Here is a 21,697-nt window from a genome sequence, read left to right as displayed (position 1 = left end):
TTGAAACGCTGTAGCATTTCCCTAAAGGACTGTCCTCTCAGTTGGAATTCAGCCTAGATTTATGTAGGAGGTATGAGAAGTGTGCAGATCTCTGATTTCATGTCTGGCTTCTTTTCTCTTCCTAAGATACTTGTGTTCCAAACGCACTGTAAGAGTTCCATTCTTTTACCCAACACCAGTGTTGAATTTTGGAGACATTCAAGCCCTGCCTTCTTTTAAACTTTGTTTCCAAAATTGTTTCACAGCAATGTTTCTACTTCACAGGCTATGGAGAAGAAGCCAGGTTGTATTACAGGACAGTTTCATTTTTACCCTGCTCTGCTTACCTGTGATACTTTCCAATTTCTGTTTTGAGGTTCAGCTTTTTTTGTATAACATTGTGCCAGTTTCAATTAAGATGAATTACTAGATGGAAGTTAAGTGAGTTCTAAAGAGCCAGTCTTTATAAAATGATATTTTATGGGGTTTAGGTTTTATGCAATATGTTTGTCTTCTGGAGCTTGTAACAATGAAATACACACCAAGGAAGCTAATATATGGAAAAATGCTCTGTTTAATTCCTGTTTTCCAGCTTCTTCATCATTTGCTTCTTTCCCTGCTGCAAAATTTGGTCACGTTGCTTTGTAGCTTGTAATTTTAAATCATTTGCGTAGCTATTTTAAATGCCAGTAATTCCTTTGCTGTAGATAATATGCAGAGAAACCTTAGTTCCTGTATTTTTTTCTGTTGCATTCCATAGCTGGGCCAGTTGCTGGCTGCTACATGCAAGGAGCTGCCAGGTCCCAAAGAAAGCAGACGCACAGCTAAAGATCTCTGGGAAGTTGTTGTCCAAATCTGCAGCGTATCCAACCAGCACAAACGTGGCAATGATGGAAGAGTGAGTCTGATAAAACACAGGGAGTCTACACTGGGTATTATGTACAGGTGTGTTTTCTGAAAATATTTTTGAAGACGGCATGAATGGTTTGTTTGATCCCATGTTCTGGTTCAAAAATTGTCTGGATTCCACTATCAGAGGGATGGCAGCAGCTAAAGATCTGAGTAAAAATCCTGTCCACTGTGGGAATTGGGTATTAGCAGGGACATGTTGACTTTTCCTTTTTGGAGGCAGAAAAGGAGTGTGTGGGAGGCAGCTCTCCAAGCAGAAACTGAAGCATGTGTGGCTGTGCTCCCATTATAACCAGTGCAGATCTTCCAATAAAGTCAATGGCATCTAGAGGGCAGTTTAGCTGATGGGCTGGAGGTGTCTGCCTTGCAGCAAATAGAATTATTCTGTATCAGTTTTATACTTTTATAGCTGTATCAAGCACGTAGCTCACAGCATGGGTATTTATACTTAGCTTTGTTTCTTCATCTAAAGCTAAGTGTTACTCAGTCTTGAAATGAAATTCTAGTTCGCCTAAGCTCTGCAAAGAGTGAGGAAATCAAATTACTCTGGTAAGAGTTTTTTGTCAGACACCTTTATAGCCTTAGCCTCAAATGACTGATTCAGGACACTGATTTGTCCAGTGATTTGGCCTGTTCTGAAGTCTAAGCCTAAATGTAAATTGTCTAATGTGGTACAGTTTGGCATGTGTGATTACATTGAACAGCTTTTCATGTTAAAGCCTCAGGAAAGGTGCCTCTATCAAACTTGTGTCTGTGTCTTTGCCTTTCTTGAGCTCATCAGGTCAACGTGTGCTAAAGGCCAGCTGTGTTTGCTGCTGTGGGGCAGGCGTAAGAGGGTACGGACGTGCTGTAGCTTCCAGTTGTGTACTCTGGCAAGGAAAAGGAGTACAGGTGTACTCCAGGTTACTGAACCTTTCCTGACCCCCCCGATTCAAACAGTAAAGTGCAGTGACCCTCTTGTTATTTTGGAAATTAAGTAGTGAAACCTTTTCCAAAGGCTGTCCTTGTCTGGATTGTCTTATGGTGACAATTTCTGATGTTCATTACAAGAAAATTGAAGTACATTATAAATGATCCCTGCGTACCCTCTTCTGTAAGTGTGTAGGTCATTGTTGCAAACCTAGCTTGGGGAATTGCAGTACAGCTCAACTGGTTTCTCTTTTAGAGTCAGTGTTTGATCTCTGTGATGTTCATGCCTTTTATAGCTTGATAGAAGAACGTATTTCTTACTTGACCTGTTTTTAGTGTAAAATTTGCTAGTAACTGCATAAAAGTGAATGGGCTGTTCGAGCACATTCATTTACGTGCCCTGCATTTGTAAACTTAGAGGTGAAGGGGTATTTTAGCAGGTGAAGAATTTGCTCTACTGCCTCTTGTTTTAAGTGTGCATATATTCTTTATTGTGGATGATTACTTACATGGGAATTTGTGTCCCTAATTTAGGAGTGAACTGTTGTCCTTCATCAAAAAGCTTCGGGTAAGTCACAGTGGTGTTGAAAATTTGTTTGCAACCAAAACTTCTTTTTGGTGTGGTATTTTTCTGGACACTTTGTGTTAAATTCCAGAAAATCTAACAGTTATATGGGTGTTTGTATGGCTGAAAAACGTCTGAATTTGCTATACCTGGCACAAAGCAGTGTGGAATAGCTTGTAAAAAAATGACCCTGAATTCTGATGGAGATCTGTTTACATTGGGAGTGTATTTTATTGCAGCTGTCACGAAGCAAAGCATTCCTTTTGGAGGGAGACAGAAGCTGCTACATGCATCATACTAAGCAGCAGAAGTAAGAAGGAGAGAAATTGTTAATAGCTTCTGGGTTTGTAAATGCATAGAAAGTTGTAGTAAACCTAGCTTAACTTTAAGGTTAGGTAGTAATTACAGAAATAACATAAAGATGCGTAAAACAAAAGTGAAGTTTGTATCCAAGGAGTTATTCAGGAAAATCTGAAGTAATTAAAAACTTTCTACAGAAAAATTCTTGCAGTGTCCTTGTTTTGCAGGTCTCTTAACAAAATATTGTCCTATTTCAATAGGAAATTATAATGATGGCAGAACTTCTTACATAGTTTTGAAGCTTAGGGAAGAAAGTGGAGTTTCATCAGTTAATGGGAATATTTTTTTTCCCCCTTCAGGAACCATTGGTTCTAACTACAATATTGTCCCTGTTTGTCAAACTCCATAATGTTCGGGTTAGTATATGTCATCAAAGCTTTTCTTGATTTTCTTCAACTGTTTCTTGTTATGATTTCTCATACCATCTTTCTTCTCTTAGGAAGACATTGTGAATGATATTGCAGCAGAACACATTTCTATCTGGCCCTCATCCATCCCCAAGTAAGATGATGATGGAAAACACTTTTTTCAAAATACTTTATGTGATGGGTTTGGTCCTAGTTACTGTTAGTGTGATTTCTCCATGTAAAGGCATCACTGCCCCCATTCTGTCTCTGGGAAGGTTGGTTTGAGGGCATGGAGAGTTTTTTTCCTGGTTTGATGGTCCTCATGGAGATACAGGAAAGAAGGAAGAGGAGAAGAAAAAATGGGGTTTTTTAAGCTGTGTGCTTTATTGGACTATGTTATTATATGTAACTGTGTGAACTATATAATACTTTAATATGAAATCACTGATATTTTTGAGGTGTGTTTGAATAATAGCCAAAATTGGAAGTCGCAAATGATACGTATTGATTTATTCTGGCTGGGTTGAACTGTATTTCTCCACTGAAATTTAGAGGCTCTTGTGGGGTGAGATCTCAGAATCTGGTTTAGTTCTGGCTTTTTATTCCAGCCTGTGAAGGCTATATTTGTTTCTTTTACAGATTTACTGTATTGTAACAACAGTAGTCTTGGTCAACACAAAATCTTTTCTGGAGTTACTTATCCTTCACACTTTTTTTTTTTATGCAAGTTATTTATGCAGGGTGCTTTGGACTTGAACTAGATGGAAAATCAAATTACTGGTTAAAAAAGACAAAGCAATAAGTTAGGAATTACTTTTCTTTCTTTTTTCCTTTAGTCTTCAATCAGTGGACTTTGAAGCTGTAGCTATTACAGTAAAAGAGCTGGTCAGCTATGCCTTGACTATCAATGCAAACAACCACTTCTGGTTAATTATTCAGGCAGATATTTATTTTGGTAAGTGAAACCAATGTCTGTGTTTAGCATGAGTGTAGAGGTACCTTGCTGCTCTAGATTTGTTTGACATAACCCTCGTTAAAAAATAAAAAATTTCCTTTTATGAAAAGAAGTTTAAGTGGTAGATGAGGTTAAAATCTTCAGATGCACTGGTGTAGGTGGATTTGTCTGGGAAGGTGTCTAAGCCCACACACAGACTGAGCATCTGATAGGTTATGCAGACTTGTTTCTAGGGTAAAGGACACTTTAACAGTTACCTTTAACTTCACTTTTCTACTGCAGCTGGTCCTTGAGTGGTGCAATTGTGCAAACCCATGGCACTTGAGTGCTTTATAATGAATGGAAAGTTGTGAATAGTGGTTGCTTTTAAAGGTGGAGATCAACTTCAGTGGAGCACAAGATGAGCAAACTGGAGAGGATCTGTATTTTATATAGGGAAGTATCAAGGATTTGTAAATGAAGTAAGCATGAGGAAGGGTTTGTAAATGAGCAATAGCTACAGCTTTATAACCCTTGGGGTGAGAGGAGTGACCTTAATCCAGTGTTTAGTGCTGTCATGTTACATGTGGGAGACTGATTCAGGGTTATAAACCTATTTTTCAGTGTTTATTGCCTGTACAAAGTGCAGCAGCATCCCAGGCGATTTATGTAGGGAGCCTCAAAGCTGGCACTTGAAAGAACAGTTGTTGGAGCAGTGGCAGTGGTTGTATTTCAGCAGCCATGGGCAAGAAGGCTGCTCCTGCCACAGAGCCCCAGGAGGCTGCTGCTTTCTCTGCAGCTCAGGGAGGGCTTAGTGGGAGTGAAGTAGTGCTGAGCCATGAGAGTGCTGATCTTCTCACTCACACCAACTAAACTCCTTCACTACCCCCGTGTGCTGAGCTCAGTGAAGACAAACTTCCACTCTAAGGTTGATGGATTCAAGATCAACTACCTGAAAAAAAATAAAAAGTAATGCCCAAAAGGTAGAAATTTGCCTGTGGTTCTAGTTTCCCTGACTGTGTAGTTTTTCCATCTACCACTGTGCCCACTGTGTAACCACTTTCTATGTGTCCACGCTTTTTAAACAACGAAACGTGAGTCATTTTCCCAATAGAATTCAGCTATGAGATACACATCTGAATAATTCTATAAACAATTGAGTATTAAATAACTGCTGTATTTACTCTTGAGACCTTATTTTGCTTTTTTCCCTTGGCAGCAACTAATCAGTATTCAGCAGCCCTTCACTATTACCTACAGGCAGGAGCTGTATGCTCAGACTTTTTTAATAAGATGGTGCCACCAGATGTGTACACAGACCAGGTGAGCTGAAGTGGGATTTACAAAAATCTCTTTGGATTCAGTCAGCATCTTGATTCTGTGGAGATACAAAACTGTCCAGCACACACATTCCTGTAGCACATGAGGTGTTATATCTTGATGCATTTAGGAATACGTGTCCTCATTGGTCCTTTTTCTTTTTTGGCATGTTGCTTGAAAGCCATAGAAAATCTGAGACTTCTCCTTTGCTGAATCACAGAAGGCTTTTCTGTTCATAGAGCCTGCAGAGCTGTGTGCTGGGAAAGCACTGTGGGACACCAGTGGAGGAGAGAGCAAAGGGAAAAGGCCAGAGCACAGTTCCTATGTGATCTGACCATCCCTGGCTCATCTCTGCAGAGCCACACCGTGCTGGGCAGGGCTGGGGGCCAGACCCTCTCAGGACAGTGCAGCAGCCCTGTTTCACCAGCAATGCTCCAGTGCCCACCTGTGCTGGAAATCTCTATAGTGATGAAGGCTCAGCTCATCAGTGGATGTGCTAAAACTGGGGAGTTTTTTAGGGGTAGAAGAATGTTGATAACTATTTAGCTGGTCCCTTGAATTAAAAAAGAAAACAATAATAAAAATTGCAGTTTGTGTTCCAAAACAAGCATTTCAGAACGTGTTTTGTTTTTAACCTTTCTGTAGGTGATAAAAAGAATGATCAAGTGTTGCTCTTTACTCAATTGCCACACCCAGGTAAGAGGTGAAACATGTCATAATTAAACATTTGTTTATAAATGTTTATACAGGGGATAACTTTTAAAAAGACTGAATTCGACTTCCCTTGGAGATGCAATCCAGAGTAGGTTTTGTTACCTTTGCTTCTAGGACAGTTATAGGACTAAAATTAATGAGTAAGTAAACACATACTTGGAAATGTAAAAAGTAGTAGTAGTCAGGGGCTGTTTTGTCCTATTTTACTCTGATAATATAGATTTTTTTTTATTATTTTTTTTTTTTAGAGAGAAGGTATCTGTGGGGTAGTGTTGAGAATCTGGACTTGTTTTTCATAACTCCAATTGCTATTGCTGTTCTGTGGGGTCAGTCATTCTCCAGGAAGTAACAAAACTTGTATTGGGCTCTGCTTTAAAAGCTCTTAGATGCATCTGGAAACCTGGAAGCCGACTCAGTCCCTTCCGATCTGACTAAATCCCTTTTTCTTTTGGCTGTTGCTACTGTTGATGCCAGAATGATGCTTGCTCACATTGGAAGCAAGGTCTAGATTAGGTCTAGAAAAGGAGTGGAATGAACAAGGCATTGTGTGGAAGGTTTGTGGGGAATTCAGGCTGTCAGAATCACTGTGTTTCCTTACAGGTAGCTATTTTGTGCCAGTTCCTCAGAGAAGTAGACTACAAAACTGCTTTTAAGGCACTGCAGGAACAGAACAGGTAAATGTTACAACAAAGTTTTATAGATGCTTAAACACAGTATGTAACTGTGTCAGTTAACCTGCCTTGTCTTTCAGTCATGATGCCATGGATTCTTACTATGAATACATCTGGGATGTCACCATCTTGGAGTACTTGACATGTATCCTTTTGCTGGAATACACATATTGGATGTTCTCAGCTGGGAAAAGTCCATTACCTACCTAAGTGACTTTTCTTGACTTGTCCTCAGATCTCCACCACAAAAGAGGCGAGACAGATAAGCGGCAGATAGCAGTAAGTTAACCCAGGGTGCTGGGATTTCTTTAGAGTCCTTCCCTCCCTGAAGTCACCTCTGAAAAGGTGGTTTCAATTCCAATTTTAGTTTTGTCACACAATTCTTTTAGAAAGTTGTGGCTGTAGCGGTGGGGTGGTAGGACATGTTACAGAAATAAATCACCCATGAAACTAGTGCTGAAAATGCCTTGAAATGAAGCAGCTCTACTGGAAGGCCTCATGCTGGTTGTGTCTCCTCTTTTGTTTCAAGATAAAAGCCATTGGCCAGACAGAGCTGAACGCCAGCAATCCCGAGGAAGTCCTACAGCTTGCTGCACAGAGAAGGAAAAAGAAGTTTCTTCAAGCAATGGCAAAGCTTTACTTTTAAGCTAATGCTGGAAGACTATTACAAAATGTGTAAAAGTGAAAAAATCTTTCAAGACTTTATTATTTTTTAAAATTCATTTAAATTTTTGTACAACATTTACAGTCTAGTATCTTTCTTCTTAGAAATAGATGAAATCTTATAATAAACCCCTTATTTTTACAAACTGTACAGAAGGCTGGAAGCAACTGCCGCTAGTTCCACAATGGCTTGTTCGAAGAAGACATGAATTCAAGTTTGCCAAGTTGTTGTGAGTGTAATGTGGATGTGGGTGGCACTTGATGCTCTTGGTGCAGCTTTGTGGGCTGCTCAGTGTCACGTAACACTTGGCCTTGGATGTGTGGCACAGATAGGAGCATCGTGAAAGGAGGACTGATATCCTTCTTTCCCAGTACTGCCCTTCATCACAGAAGTGACTCAGAGGTAGTGAATGTTCTGAGGAAAACAGTAGTTAATGCTGTTTATAAACACTGATAACATACAGCTCCACAGTTTAAAATACGGTTCCTATGACATGAGTGGTTGTAGAGTACCTGTGGCTCCCTTTATTCCATACCTTCTCCAGATCTCATACTGTTCTTTCTTGTTGCAAGTGACTGGCTGGGGACTGTACTTCTTCCAGTTAGGGTTACTGCAGCAGCAGGTTCTTTGCTGGTACTCTTACCTGAGGTCAGTGATACACTAAAAATGAAGTTTATGGCAGGCCTAAAGGGCCTTAAATCCATCAGCCTCTTGTGGAGCTGGGATATGATACAAGGATGGCTGCCCTGTCCTGCACACGCAGAGTGGCTTTGGAGATGTGAACTGTTTACCCACAGGCCTCTAATAATACTGCACCTGAGCTGGGGGGACTAACTGACACAAGTGAGCTCTGACCTTACCAGGAAAAGAAAAAGGCTCAAGAAGAGGTAATGCATACAAGCTGCCAATAGTCTCCTGCTCCTCTAACTTAAATTAAAGCAAGTCTGCCATGTAAGCTGAGTGGACAAATCTTGCCACCCAGCCCTATTAGAAATGTTCTTAAAAGTCATAAGTTAAGAATTACCATGAAGTCACGTTAGAATGGACCAAAGTGGTCCAGGCTCTTGTGATAGCAGGGTGGAATGTCAGCTGAGCTCTTTTTGTCAAGTCTGTAGGAGGATGCTGGTCTCAGTTTCCATCTGCTGTCTTTTACTGCCCAAGTCTTGAATAGCAGTAGAGCTTGAGTCACCTTTAGTGTGGTCTTGTTCTGAAGCACCAAGTTCTGTTTCTAAATCTGTTCATGACAATTGACTGTATTTCATTTCTTCTCTGTGCTTTTGGGAGGGGTTATTATTCCTCCAGTTGACACAGGTGATAACTGCCCTGGGGCAGTAGACACTACTCCACTGTTTACTTCTTCCTGTGTATTGGGGAAAGAAGACAACAGTTAAGACCTGTGACAAGGTCTCCTTTTTTGTGGCAGCAGGAGGCAGCAGTGCTTCCTCACACCACTCATACAATTCAGGCTCTCCAGAGTCAGGATACTGAGAAAACCAAAGTGACATTGCATAACAAAGTGAAGATTATTCTCTTATAAACTCCTCTCCACTACTGGGAATGCCAAGTGTTTGCTCATGGCCTGGGAGTGTTCGGGTAAATCACGTGTTGTTTATAGCATCACTGGTGGTTGGGCACTTACTCACTGAGGTGAGCCAGGCCAGGTGCTTTGGCCACTCACAGCTGCTGCAGGACAAGGGATGTGTAATAAACTCAGCTGCCCAAACTGCACATCCACAAACCACTTACCAGCATGTCCAGATAATTTGTGTGGGTCTGGATATTGTGTCTATCTTCTGCTGCAACCTTCTTAAAGTTCTTCAGCTTCACAGGGACCTTTTTTGCCACATTCACAAAAGGAACCATCCATTGTACACACTCTGAAATGCTGTCCCAATCTAAGCCTAAAGGGTAGAAGGTAGAACACAGGAATATATTTAGAAATCATGAGGGCGTTGCACAGTGTTCCAATATGGCCATGAGTTAAAAGACACAATAAATAATACTGCAGATAAAAATTCAGAATTGTCCTCTCAGAAACAGCCAACATTTCCTTATGCTTGTTACTTAAAAGGGCAGTGGCTACCGCAGGTGAATGGAGGTCACAAGGGTTGTTGTTGCTTTCCAGGGGAGGCTGAAGTGACTTGAAGACAAGATTATCGGTCATGCTATAAAAACCATGCACTGGGTGCTGCTGACAGACATGCACAACTTCTTGAGAACTACATTTCAGGAGAAAAAGTGGCCAAATTTATAGCTGATGATCCCCAAACACCTGGAAGTCATAGGGCAAATACTAGCTCAAAAGCAAGAACAATAAATGTTTCAATTCATTAGCAAAATCTGCACTGCTGAAGGTGTTTCCTTCTTTTGAGTCTCTGTAATATCTGAAGTAGTGGTAGGAAGTGAAATTGGAAGGAAAAGAAACCCATGGAACAAGTGTTAGTGTCCGTGTAGGTCTTGGTCTTTGGCAACTTGGTAAACCAAGGCCCTCTTAAGCAGATTTGGGCCTGTGGCAGCTTCTGAATTCCCTGCCTAACAAGGCCAAGCTTTACAGAGGCATCTTACCTGAAGCTTTCTTAACTATTTCGATCGAGGTATAGTGGCAGAGCGCTGCAGCAGCTAGTGTTCTGTACTGGAAGTCCAAAGAATTCACATCCAGAATACACAGGTCTAAAAGCTGAGGACATGAAGAGTAACAAATTTTAACAAGCTGATACTTGAGGGCTATGCACAAAGCAGTCCACCTACAGCCTCTGCCCCAGAACAGGGCTGAGCTCCAGGAAGGTACTGTCTTAAATTTAAACATTACCTCGTGTAGTATTTACACCACTGAGCTACCCAGCTTCAGTAAACCTCTCATACAAACTGAACCACAGCACTTCCAAAATAGTCAAAACATTCCCCAGGCTCTCTTCTTGGCAATTACACAGAAACACTGTTGGGGGCAACACGAGTAAAAACAGTCTAGAATTCAAAATTATCCACCTTCCTTCTCAGAGCTGTCACTGCTGTTTACAGAATGCTGGAGTGCATGGTAATTAAATAAATAAAATGGATTTTTTATTTTTCCAGCATACAGAAAAGTCTCTAAGTATGTGAAAGCAGGGAGACAAGACACACAGGGGTACTTGTCCTCAAAACTAAATTTCTTTGGTGGAGTCAAACTTGCACGTTCCGTAACAGGCAAGGGGAAACAAGGGAACACTTAGAACAAAGTGGCTTTCAGGGTGTAATGTTCAGTAGTGCTTGTCATTGCCCCAAGAACCATTTTCCAACAGTTTTACTACCTACCTGGGCTATTTGAATGAATTTTTCCTGAGAATACTGAGGTAGCAGCACTTTTGGAACATCCTTCAAAGCATCCACTTGAAGATAGAGATTCAGCCAAGATACAATTGTCACTGGACAGAGTTCCCATTTTAAAGCCTGCAAATATTTAACAAACATTTAAGTACCTTAAACCACTCAACGATAGTTTTGTGCTCTGGTTTCTTCCTATAACTTTCCTGAGATTATTGCACACATCCTCAAAAGACACTAAAAAAAATTTACAATTTCAAGTACAAATAGTCTTTTCAGGTTGCATTCTCACTGCTTTTTGAAAAGGCTGTGCTAGGATCAGCACAAATCTGTATCCTTTTACTTGTGCAATTGGATTTTATGTCTTCTCCATTCAGAAGCTGGGAAATAAATATTACTTCCTCAAGCTTTTGGGCTAGCTGTGTGAACCTGCAGCCCATATCCATTAAGAAAGAATAAATGTATAGAGTCCTGTGTTGATAAAGACAGATCCTCTCCAGCATGAGGAGCACTGGGCAGTGTGAGGTCTTTGCCTGTCTCTCCAGAAGCCCCTGTTCCTGGACAGCAAGGGATGCTGGCAAGTGCAGTACATTACAGTGACAGCCTTCCAGCCTGCCTGTGGCTGGCTGCACTGTTCAGAGCTTTGACTTTCACACAAGCATGAGAAACCTGCTCTTTTCTACCGGCCAGGGTGTCAGAGGCCCACTGCACAACACAACAAACCTGTCCCCTGTTTCTGTATTGTGCAGAAACAGGGACAGGTTCCTTTTTCTAAGAAAATAAGTTGACATTAAAACACAAGGCTCAGCTGAAGAGTCATTCACTCAGCACTTAAACAGCAAATTTTTACCTTTAACATAATAAGTTCCATTCTTACAATATCATCTTCACTGCAAGCACCATCAGTGACATAAGCAAATTCCTGTATTTTAGGAGCGTAGATTTCCTTTAAAAGGAGGGAAAATGAAGATGAGTGTATCTTACAGTTCTCTAAGAAAGGTTGAGAAGATACTGGAAATACTTTTCTGTCCATATTGACAAGTTAACATTTCTTACGCTTCAACAGTGTTTTTTCATTACATGAACTGACATGAAACTTACAGGATAAGGAGATAACATACAACCTACTTGGGGTTTAGTATCTGTTGTATAATGCAATGGACTTATTGCAACTCTTAGAGCTTCTGGGGAAATAAATGCTGACCAAGCAATCAGAACACCCTGCCGTTTATAGATCTTTCTACTCAGCCAATTCCAATGCAGTAAAAACAAACATCATCCCAATTCTCCTACAGATGGCTGGCTGGTACAGGTTACCTGCAATATCAGTGGTAATGTAATCACATAAATAAGAAAAAAAAAGAGAAAAGCTAAAAAAACCCAAGAGAAAATCCCACAACCAGCCACTGTAACAGTCAAAATCCATGGTGCAGAGATAGTTAAGGAAATTTGCTAAGCCAGTCATGCCAGCTGGGGCCAAGCATAGTTTGGTGTGTAAGTAGAAGAGAGCTTTGCCAGCAAAACTGCTTCCCTACCAGCTGGCTCTGTGACCACCACGGCCCCACGCACTTCATTAAGGATAGGTGACTGCTTGTAGTGCACAACCTTGGATTGGGAACCACTGTGAGATCTAGGGGTTCCAAGATATCAATCCCAAGTTTTCCTGTCAGTCTACCCCACTGTGCATTATCCAAAATTATGCTCTTGGCCCATGGGTGTAGCACACAATGTAAGGTATCACCATCGCTGCACTCCTCTAAATGGAGGGTATTGTAAGGGTATCAGCCTGATGTACAGGCAGTTTGAGACTTAGGCTTGGTTTTGTTCAAGTCCCACACCCATTCCTGAGATTGTCTGCCAACTGCTGTATATTTGGAAAAAGACAAGACAAAACAAAACAAAATTACTTCTAGCACATTTGCATGCCTTTTAAGTTTATGTGGTCTCCTTCCCTGCTGCTGGAGAAAGAGAGGACAAAAACTACTCTCCAAGAGACTGACAAATGCATAATTGAAGGAAGAAAAAAAAAATTCCCCTTCTCACCTTCAGTGTACATACACCATCAAGTTCAAAAGATTCAGACAAGAAATAATAGTTATCACTGTCTTTTTAGTTACTCCAAATTCAATATCCTCCTCCCTGTAACAGAACTTCTTACCTCAAGTTTGGAGGCAATAAATAATGAGGTAATTCCTATGAGCTGAAGCATGCTCTTGTTAATGTTCTTTTGTGTCAACATGAATCTATCAAAGAAGTCTTGAGCTAGGTAGAAGGTTTCCCGGTGGAGTGCATACACCTCGCACACCTACAACAGGGGAAAAGAACAATTCAGTTTTCTGTTATAAAACCCTGTGTACACACATTGGGGTACTCAAGCTTTAACAGCAAAATGCAGGTTCATCTTTTGCACACACAAAGCTTTGCATACCAAGGTATGGTAGGATGCAGTGGTTAGCATGGGACTGGAAAAGGTATTTCCCATGCTCCCACCTAAACGCAATTGTCTATGATGTACTAACAGACTTTCAAATAATACTTTTTCCAAATTAAATAGCTACCATTTTTCCACTGAAAGAAGAAAGCCCGTTGAAGAAAAAACCCCAACAAAACAGCAACACCTACACATACACACATTAATTACTTTGATTAAGAACACTCTCGAGCCTAAAGCTTAAGTCAAATCTTCACTGAATTCCCCATAGATCTGTCCCAGGACAGAACCACTAAAAAAAAAAAAATCAAAGCTCTACAGCAAAGAAGTCTGGAAGCTCCTGCTGGAGGGGGCTCTGCTGGCAGGCCAGGAGCACTGCCTGTACCCCCTCAGGCACACCAACAGCCTCACTAAGCAGGAACAAAACTGCAGGAGCCGCCATCTGCTCCGTCCCATTGCTGGTTTGCCTGGCAGGGAGAACTTTTAATACTCGCATTGTATCAAAGTGTTTCAAATGCCAGTTCAACAAAACAAAGAAAGGAGAGTGCCCAGACCTGGAGATCTTAGGGAGAGCCCTATTTTTTCATCTCATCTCTAATTGATTGGGAGGGGCTAGCACATATCCAGCTCGTCTGCAACTCCATAACCCTTTCACAACTAGAAGGCAGTTAGATATCTATTAATTACTGACAATCTATGTGCAGTACAGAACGAGAGCAGAAAAGAATATCCAAGAAATAGATCCCAGCCGCTTCATTATTTTACTTGGATACAAAGTGAGAATAAAATCTCACTACTACAAGTTATTTCCCAAGATAAGGTTGGAAGCCCATTTGCAAATTAAAGCCCTCCCTGACCACCAAAAATGCAAGTGATTGGCAGAAACAGCACAGCCCCACTCTTTTCAACCTGATATATCTGCCTGGTAATTGATGTGTTACTCTGATACTATTCACGACTGCTCCAAAGAAGATTCAGAACTAAAACTGTATAGACCAGGCCCACCCATAAATAAATGGCAGTTTCTATAGAAGTGTATTTCCCAAACATAATGACACTTGGTCATGTTAAGCAGTATCTGTTATAATGTTACAGAAGAGTGTTAGGAACTACTGAAGAAGTCTCAAAGTTGCTAGGATTTAAATCCACTGTGGCATATACAACCACTGAGCTGGACAAAAGCAATGTCCTTGTTGATATTTTTGTTTGGAAATTAAATGATTTCCTAATTCAAGATTTTTTAAGAAGCAACAAATTAATTTGATGGTGATATGTAAATTCCACATTAGAGGAACTAGTGAAGCACACAATCGGAATAATTTTATTCAGAGTGTATTTTTTAAAAATAATTTAATTCTTCTTGAAATTCCTTGCTAATATGATTTATTTGTAATCTTTTCACATAAGAAGCTGTCTATATCAAGAATCTTTACCTGTCAGTCACTGATATTTTCTGCTCTCTTTATATGATAAAATAGAAAATTCACTATGAAATCAGAAATTAGTATCATGGGCTGACACTAAAGAGCTCTTGACATGGTCAGGGTCATAAATCCTCAGTACAGACACAGCTGTCTCATGGCTTAGAAACAGTCTACCCCATAAGTTAGAGATCCATAACTAGTCTGTCTACAGAAATTTCAATACAAGTGTCTCAAAACTAGGTTTCTCTCCCTTGCAGGATGTAGGGTGTCACAAGCAAAAGTTAAAATACTATTGCTCACTGTCCTGGGGGGAAAAGTTCAGTGCCTCCTGCCTGGGAAGGCCCAGATGTAACTCACATCTGGGAAGATCAAAAGCAGTTCTGTTGCAAAATAGTTTTGTCATTTTTTTGTAACTGTACGTGTCACTACTAGATCTTTATGTGAAAGCTGTGCTTTTACCTGCCTACTCCACAGGCACAGCACATGACAAAGTAACTTAAAGTACACACCTCTAAGAGCCAGTCTAGCAGTATTGATCTCATGTGAGGTTGCAAACTAGAATGTAGTGATGTGAAGTGTTTGCAGTGAGCATATCTGTTCTCCTTCGTCAGGATGTTGAGCCAGACATCTTTGGAATTTCCCCAGCTAAGGAATAAAGTTACACAAAGCATTATTAAGTATATCCACAATTCACAAAAAAAAAAAAAAAAGACCAAAAAAAACAAAAAAACCCAAAACATTATTTATCGTTTAGAGACATTCAGAAACAAAAATTCCACACACTGTAAGATCCTTATGGTAATTTGAAAACTGCAGGAATACTTGGAATGTTTTACATCACCACAACAGCAGCTTGCCAAGATCACCAGCAAGTCCAGTTCTACAGGACAGGAGTAAAACTGGACATGTGTCTCTCAAAGCCGCACGTGCAGCCAGAGTTCCTTATTTTGCCTAGTTTGGCAGCTGTTCAGATGGCAAGATAAAACCAAACCCTCCCCCTAAAAAATGGATAATTTACTTCTCCTCAGGAAACACAAAGCATACATAAGTTGTCCAGTTTAGCTTGAGAAAAACTGAAGATAGTGTTTTAAAAGTCACTCAACCATCCCTTTATTTCCTTCCTTATTTACTTCAAGGCTCAGAAAGAAGCTATTTAGAGAAAAATTGAATTCTGCTTTATTGCTAGCTTATAATTTATTAGTGCTCCAGTCTGTTAGGGAAGATGATGCCTCTATATCAATTTGGCTTTATCTGTAATTGTTATTATTAACTGATGTGGGCTTTTTCTTAGATGTATTTCTCATCCTGCAGTACTAAGAGGAAAAGCATCTTAACCAATAAAATTATGATTTCCTACTGAAGTTTTTGGAGTAATGTGTTTACCTTTCCCCAAGCAGAAACAGACAGAGTTGATCACTGGAAATGCCTACAAATTTTAACCCAGGTCAGTTTCATTCTGTTGCCCTCCTAAGTTAAAAGCTGGAGAGATATTTGCTTGTTTAATGCACAGATCTCTCAGTTTCAGCAGACAGGCATTGAGAAATGAATTATGATCTTCTTACAGCACTTAGGGAAAGATGGAGAAGGCAGAAGTAAATTATCCTCCTATTCAGCTACTCAGAAAAGATGGAGTTCACCTTTACCAGATGCCTGTGAACAACAGGATTAAACACCCTGCATGGAACTCTTTATCTGAACATGACTTTGCAGCAAAGCATCACCTGGCAGCATCTCAAATTTTGATCCAGTTTGGGCCAGAACAAAAAAAAACCCAAACCAAGGTGTATCTAGAAAGGTTCTCTTAGAGAAATGCTTCCTGTTCTGCTTCTCTTCTTCATTCACCTTAGCAGAAGTTTTCCTTAACATATTGCAGTAAACTCAACACCTCTTTCATTAAACCCCAGGCTGATACAAACAGCAACTGGGTACTTATCAAACACACCCGAATGTGTAAGAAATTCTGAAATTGAAAACTATAATTTAGTCAGCTAAGCTATCTCTCTGCAGAAGGGCAACTGTCTAGAACTGTGACTGCACCAAGTACATTGCATTTCATTAGCAAGTTACCTGCACAGTGATATTGCCACAAGTTTATTTGAACATTTTTAAGTTCTTTAAGAATATTTTGCTTAAAAATTTTTGGCCACTCAGTTCCAACAGCACTGTAAGAAGTTTAGTTTAACCATTATGTGCCTCTTAACCACTTAGAGTGTCCAGTATTAAGTTATAAAAGGACAGCTCTGAAAGGTGAAAACTATCTGTCTGGTGTGTTTATAAGATCAGGGAAAAAAATATCCAAACAACCAAACCCAAGAATTTCTGTCTTTTGCTTGTACATCAAATCTTTTGTGGAATGAGGAGATGAGTAGAGGTGTGTATTATGTAAGCACAATACAACAGGTTTTATTAGAGTAGTTCAGACATTAACAATGACTGCATCTGTTAAACTTACTTGAGTTCTGGCAAAGGTGATGGATTTATGAAGAGGTTCCTGAATCTGTATTTTTTGAATCTTGAGAAGTCAGTGGTTACCGATTCTTTGTGAGGTGTTTCAATAATTATGCAAGGTGAGATGCCTCCTGTTATCGTGGGGGGCCAACAACTCTGCAAAATAAACAAAATATCTTTTAAATGCTGAGTTTACTATGAGAGCAAGAAAGACAAGGAGTACATTACAGTAACAATATATGTAATGTACATTAGTCTTTCTAGATCTCAGCATTGATTTAAGTACTGAAACCAAGAAACATGAAAAATGAAATGCCAACAAAACGTTCCATAGTCAGGATGGAAAAATGTATAAATAAATTTGATGCATTTGAGAACTCAGCTTTGAGGAAGATGACTGTCTTTAGTTTATGAACCCACAAGTAGCCTATCCATTGCTTGAAAAGCTCAGTTACAGTACAAAAGGCAAAGATATTAATGGCTACTAATACACAAGACATTAGGCTGCTACTCCTATCTACTTATCTTTTCAGAGGGAAAAGAAAAGAGGGGGTGGAGGTTCTACTGTCTCAGTGGAAATTCAGCGACCTGTTATCTTCCAGTTTAGTGCTCCAGAAAGGAGCCACCCATCTCAGCTCCAGAGCTAGATACCCACTGAGCAAGCAGCAGCTGTGAACCCTCTCTCAGCTTGCCAATGCCAAAAATGGGAAGCAATGACTCAAAATGAGAAGAGTGCAAAGGTACTCACAGAGAAAGCCTTAGACAAAGAATTCTAGATCACTATAGTTAACTATAACTTGTTTCACTAATGCTTATTTGGTTGTATGTAACCAATATTAGTAAGGAGGAATCGAATCCCTGGAGCGCAAGCAATGCTATAATGGCTGACAGCCTTCAAAATGGTGACACAGAACTTTAATTATTCACTGTGGAGTTGAGGGGCAATCCCATTCACAGAGAATGGCAACACCTGTCCCTGAACACAGAAGCTTTTCCTATACAGCTGACTTGCAAGGTAAGCTACACAGGATTCCTTAGTATATCTAAACTTATTTATAGCAGACTGAAGTATCCCAAGAGTGAGGTTACATATTCCAGCAGAACTGACCTTAATGCATGCAGCCAAGAGAAAAGGGAGGTCCCACTCCTTCTCTGCTGTGATCCTCACTGCTCAAGTTCCACCCCAATGCTTGTGAGACCCTCTGCTGGGCTGATTTAACTCACTAACTTGGCAGAACTTTAACTTATTTTGTAGTGCCAAATTAGCAAGATGAACCTCCGAACTGCTTCATTCAGAGAAATCATTCAAAGAAATCATTCATTCAAATGGAGCAAGGCAGGGGATGGACTACACGGCCAGCTATCAAGGAAGAAGAGACAGGGAAGCAGGATTTCCCCCTTTCAGCAAAGAGAAGTTGTAACACTTAACTAAGTTTCACCCCAGCTGATCTACTTATCCAGCATTTTTTCCTGCTCAAGATTTACAAAGACAGCTTCACAATCAGAAGAGTTTCATCTCACCATTGCCATTAGTGTCATTCACTTTACAAACAGAATAACTACAAACAATATTGTTTGCAAGAGAAAGTGATAATATTGTACTAATCTGCTTTAAAATAGAAAACTTTAAGGCCTGTCAGTTTCAGGAGTTTCTTGTGTTAGTGAAAACATTTTCCTAAATTGATTCAAAGAATCAAAAGAACCGTTAAATGAAAGTAAAGATCACCTGCATGGTTAAGAATCTTAACTAAACGGCCATGAAACCACACTAAAATTAAAACAAGTGCAGTGATCTTGTTTAGACTTGCCTCTAGGCCTTACCTGCTCTGTATATGGAATTGTTCTGAAATATCTGGGGTTATACTTTTTTTCACCTAATCTTACACTGCAGTGGGTTTTACATTGAAGAATCTTTTATCTGCAGCAAAGGCACAACAGATAAAAAGGTGCTAAGCTCCCATAGTCTTTAGTATCTGAAAATACTAACTTCCCCTATTCAAAACTTTCTGGTGTGGAATGCATGATTTCGCACTCACTAACATAAACCAGATCGACTCCCTTACCTAGTTTGAAATAGTATTTAGGATTGAATTACCTTAATTTCGTACTGATGTTTTTTAGCAATTTTCCCATCTTCTCTTTTCTTAATCTCCTGCTGAGAAGAGAGACACACATCAATACACGGACAGTGGCCAGCACACCCTCCTAAAGCTCAGGCAAACTCTTAATATCCCCATCCCACTTTGTAACTCAGCAAAGTTGTCCCATCCAAATGCACTTTAGTGCTTTCAGTATCATTCAGCTTTCCAAGCTGCTCAAATTGCTCACCTCTGCTGTTCTCCTTTTTCTGGTCTGGACATAATCTAGTGCCTGCAGTTCTTGTGGAGCCTCTTCTTGACAGGACAGTGGCTGCTGCTGTTTGGCTTGCAAACGGCTACTGCAAAGAGAAAAAAGACATTAGACATGAGGAGAGCAGTAGTTATTAAATTAGTACAGATAATCTTAGTACGATGTTAATAGCTTACCTACGCCTTGACATCTTCTTTGGGCTATAAGATCTCTACCTGGATCAAAGAAATAGGATAAGCTCAGTTAGTGCATCCTCACAAAACTAGAGCCAAGTTCCCTACTTTGTGTCATGAACTTATCACAAAGAGCAGCATGGTTCACACAGCTCAAACCGGCCTGAGGAATGTCCAAGCAGAGCATGACTGGTATATAAGCACATGCAGCTCCATGTGCTGCTACAGAGTGCCCAGGTATGCCAGCAGTTTAGCTCAGGCTGCCTGGGGGTGGGGGCAGGGAAGTTATAAAGGGACACTTCCCACACAAGAGGATGTGGGGAGTCCCTGGGGCTGTGACCCCTCTAGTCCCCCCACAGACTCCACTCCAGGCACCCCCACAGACACACGTTAGCACGCTGCTGCTCCCTCAGGGGCGATGCCCCCACACCTGCCGGGATGGCCGGGCCGCCATGGGCCGGGCTGGGCGCCGCCGCCCGCGCTCCCGCCGCGCCGGTTCCGCGCCAATTTCCAGCGAGCGGGGAGGCGGCGGCGGCCTGTGCCGGGGTCAGGCTGGGCTGGGGGCACCGCCGGCGCCCGCCCTCCCCTCCCGAAGGGCCGATCCGACACCCACCCGCTCCCGAGGGTGCTGAGGGGACGCGGGAGGGACAGGACCGCCGCCCCGCCCCCCCCCCCCCCATCCGCGCTCCCGCCTGGCTGAGAGCGCGGCTCCCTCCAAAACCTGAGGGGGAAGGAAGGGGCTGCCGGGACGGCGCCTCACACGCGGGGACACCCACCCCCCGCCGGGACACCCCTCAGCGGGACCCCCCGGTGCAGGGAGCGGGGCTGGGAGGGGGTGTCCCCACACGCACCCCGCTCCAAAGGCCAGGGCGGGGGAGCCGGGTCCCGCCGGGGTGCGGCGCAGGCGGGCGGTCGGGGTCAGCCCGCCAAGCTGCTCGGCCGGCATCCCCGCCCCCAGCGCGCCGGGCTCCCTCCAAAACCGGGCAGCCCGCCCCCCGCGGGGCTCTCCGTGGTGGGGAGGGGGGCAGCCGATGGCGGGATCCTGCGGGCACCCCGGCCCACCGCATTGCTCCTCCGGGGGCTGCCTACCCGTGCCATCGCCACTCTCCGCTCCCTGCGGATGGGGCCGCCTGCGGGGACATCTCCCCCCAGGCTCTCCTCAGCCACTCTCCCTCCAAAACGCTGCCTGGGCGGGCGGGCAGCCCGCCTCACCGCTCCCGGTCACGACTCCCGGCCACCACTCCCGCTTCACTGCTCCCAGTCACCGCTGCCAGTGTCCCCCCTCACACCCCCCACCACCAGCACCGTGTCTGCCGGTACCGCCACCACCTCTACTACTACTATCATCACCGCCATCCTCAACACCGACACCGCTACCATCATCATCGTTACCATCATCACTGCCATCATAACTAACATCATCATCATCATCATCATCATCATCATCATCATCATCATCATCATCGCCCAGCCAGCCCCCGTGCTCACCGGCGGGACCCCCGCTCACCTCCACCGCTGCCGCCCGGGCCGCGCTGCTCAGCTGGCGCCGGCGCCAACCCGCTATATAGCGCGGCCGGGCCCGCGTTGCGCATGTGCGAGGGCGGCAGGCGGCTCCTCCGCCCGCTCGCCGCCCGCGCCCCGCTCGCCCCAGCGCCGCCCCAGCGCCGCCCCTGTGCCGCGGGGCTGCGCCGACCCCCGCGGCCCCCGGGACACCCCGCGTCCCGGCCCGGCTGCCCCGGTTCCACTGGCAGAGGCGTCCAGGAGAGCGGCAGGCAGTGCCGGGAAGAACGCTACCATCTCTGCCATCGCTGCCGCCTCCCGCAGCCCCGGCACCTCTCCGCCGCCCGGCCCCGCTGGCGGGGGGCACCCCCGACACCATCACCCCGCTCCGATCCGGTCCGGTCCGCTCCGCTCCATCGGGCCCCGGGCCCCGCCGAGACAGCGGCGGCTCGGCCGGCGGCCCCGCGCGCCCAGCGGGGCTCAGCCCGCCCGCCCCGGGGCGGGGCCGCCGGCCGAGCCGCCAATGGGAGCGCGCGGAGCCGCGGCAGCGTGCGGCGGCCCGGGATGTAAACACGGCCCCGCCCGCCCCGCCGCCGCTGTCAGCCCCCGGCCGCCTCGCCGGGCCCATAGCCCACCGACACCCCGCACCGCGCACGGTGCCGCAGGCTGCCACACGTCTCGCTGCACCAGGGCGGGGTGA

At 43.3% G+C, this 21,697-nt stretch overlaps 3 protein-coding genes across 5 annotated transcripts in view; 2 read left to right on the top strand and 1 right to left on the bottom strand.

Moving 5' to 3' along the window:
• Positions 1-7,449, top strand: part of INTS8 (integrator complex subunit 8) — a 21,595-nt gene extending 14,146 nt beyond the window's left edge. The window contains exons 17-27 of the mRNA XM_066178485.1: positions 740-924; positions 2,332-2,365; positions 3,022-3,078; positions 3,162-3,223; positions 3,906-4,024; positions 5,223-5,326; positions 5,969-6,019; positions 6,638-6,711; positions 6,789-6,853; positions 6,944-6,987; positions 7,238-7,449. Coding sequence (XP_066034582.1) covers positions 740-924; positions 2,332-2,365; positions 3,022-3,078; positions 3,162-3,223; positions 3,906-4,024; positions 5,223-5,326; positions 5,969-6,019; positions 6,638-6,711; positions 6,789-6,853; positions 6,944-6,987; positions 7,238-7,354 — 912 coding nt within the window. The 3' untranslated portion in view covers positions 7,355-7,449. The remainder of the gene's footprint in view (positions 1-739; positions 925-2,331; positions 2,366-3,021; positions 3,079-3,161; positions 3,224-3,905; positions 4,025-5,222; positions 5,327-5,968; positions 6,020-6,637; positions 6,712-6,788; positions 6,854-6,943; positions 6,988-7,237) is intronic.
• Positions 6,713-21,027, bottom strand: CCNE2 (cyclin E2). Of its 3 annotated transcripts, none has more exons than XM_066178498.1 (12): positions 21,005-21,027; positions 19,501-19,539; positions 19,304-19,412; positions 19,071-19,130; positions 16,980-17,131; positions 15,037-15,172; positions 12,831-12,977; positions 11,523-11,618; positions 10,664-10,798; positions 9,938-10,049; positions 9,119-9,273; positions 6,713-8,732 (listed from the first exon to the last, which is right to left on the bottom strand). In XM_066178498.1, the coding sequence occupies exons 2-12, from the start codon at positions 19,512-19,514 to the stop codon at positions 8,631-8,633; spliced, it is 1,218 nt and encodes a 405-aa protein (XP_066034595.1). In that variant the 5' UTR covers positions 19,515-19,539; positions 21,005-21,027; the 3' UTR covers positions 6,713-8,630. The 3 variants fall into 3 exon arrangements, with proteins under 3 accessions (XP_066034595.1, XP_066034615.1, XP_066034605.1); XM_066178518.1 differs by having other exon boundaries at positions 19,071-19,127; XM_066178508.1 differs by having other exon boundaries at positions 20,986-21,008.
• LOC136288813 (basic proline-rich protein-like) lies at positions 19,936-21,697 on the top strand. The gene is made up of 2 exons (XM_066182348.1): positions 19,936-20,307; positions 20,366-21,697. Exons 1-2 carry the CDS (start codon positions 19,936-19,938, stop codon positions 21,695-21,697), a joined length of 1,704 nt encoding a protein of 567 aa, XP_066038445.1.

Source organism: Chamaea fasciata, unplaced genomic scaffold, assembly GCF_029207755.1.
Source record: "Chamaea fasciata isolate MVZ Bird 193981 ecotype frontalis unplaced genomic scaffold, bChaFas1.0.hap1 SCAF_1, whole genome shotgun sequence".
In the NCBI taxonomy this organism is placed as follows: domain Eukaryota; kingdom Metazoa; phylum Chordata; class Aves; order Passeriformes; family Sylviidae; genus Chamaea; species Chamaea fasciata.
Note: the sequence above shows the minus strand (reverse complement) of the source record. Positions and strands in the feature narration are given on the sequence as shown.

Excerpts from the sequence above, each read along its gene's own strand:
- CCNE2 (XM_066178498.1), bottom strand. Across the intron at positions 12,978-15,036 it reads TGCTAGACTGGCTCTTAGAG|GTGTGCGAGGTGTATGCACT; the intron begins GTGTGTACTTTA and ends CCCCTGTTGTAG. Across the intron at positions 11,619-12,830 it reads TTATTGCCTCCAAACTTGAG|GAAATCTACGCTCCTAAAAT; the intron begins GTAAGAAGTTCT and ends CTCCTTTTAAAG.
- LOC136288813 (XM_066182348.1), top strand. The coding sequence starts at position 19,936 with ATGGCCGGGCCGCCATGGGCCGGGCTGGGCGCCGCCGCCCGCGCTCCC. Across the intron at positions 20,308-20,365 it reads CCCCTCAGCGGGACCCCCCG|GGCGGGGGAGCCGGGTCCCG; the intron begins GTGCAGGGAGCG and ends TCCAAAGGCCAG.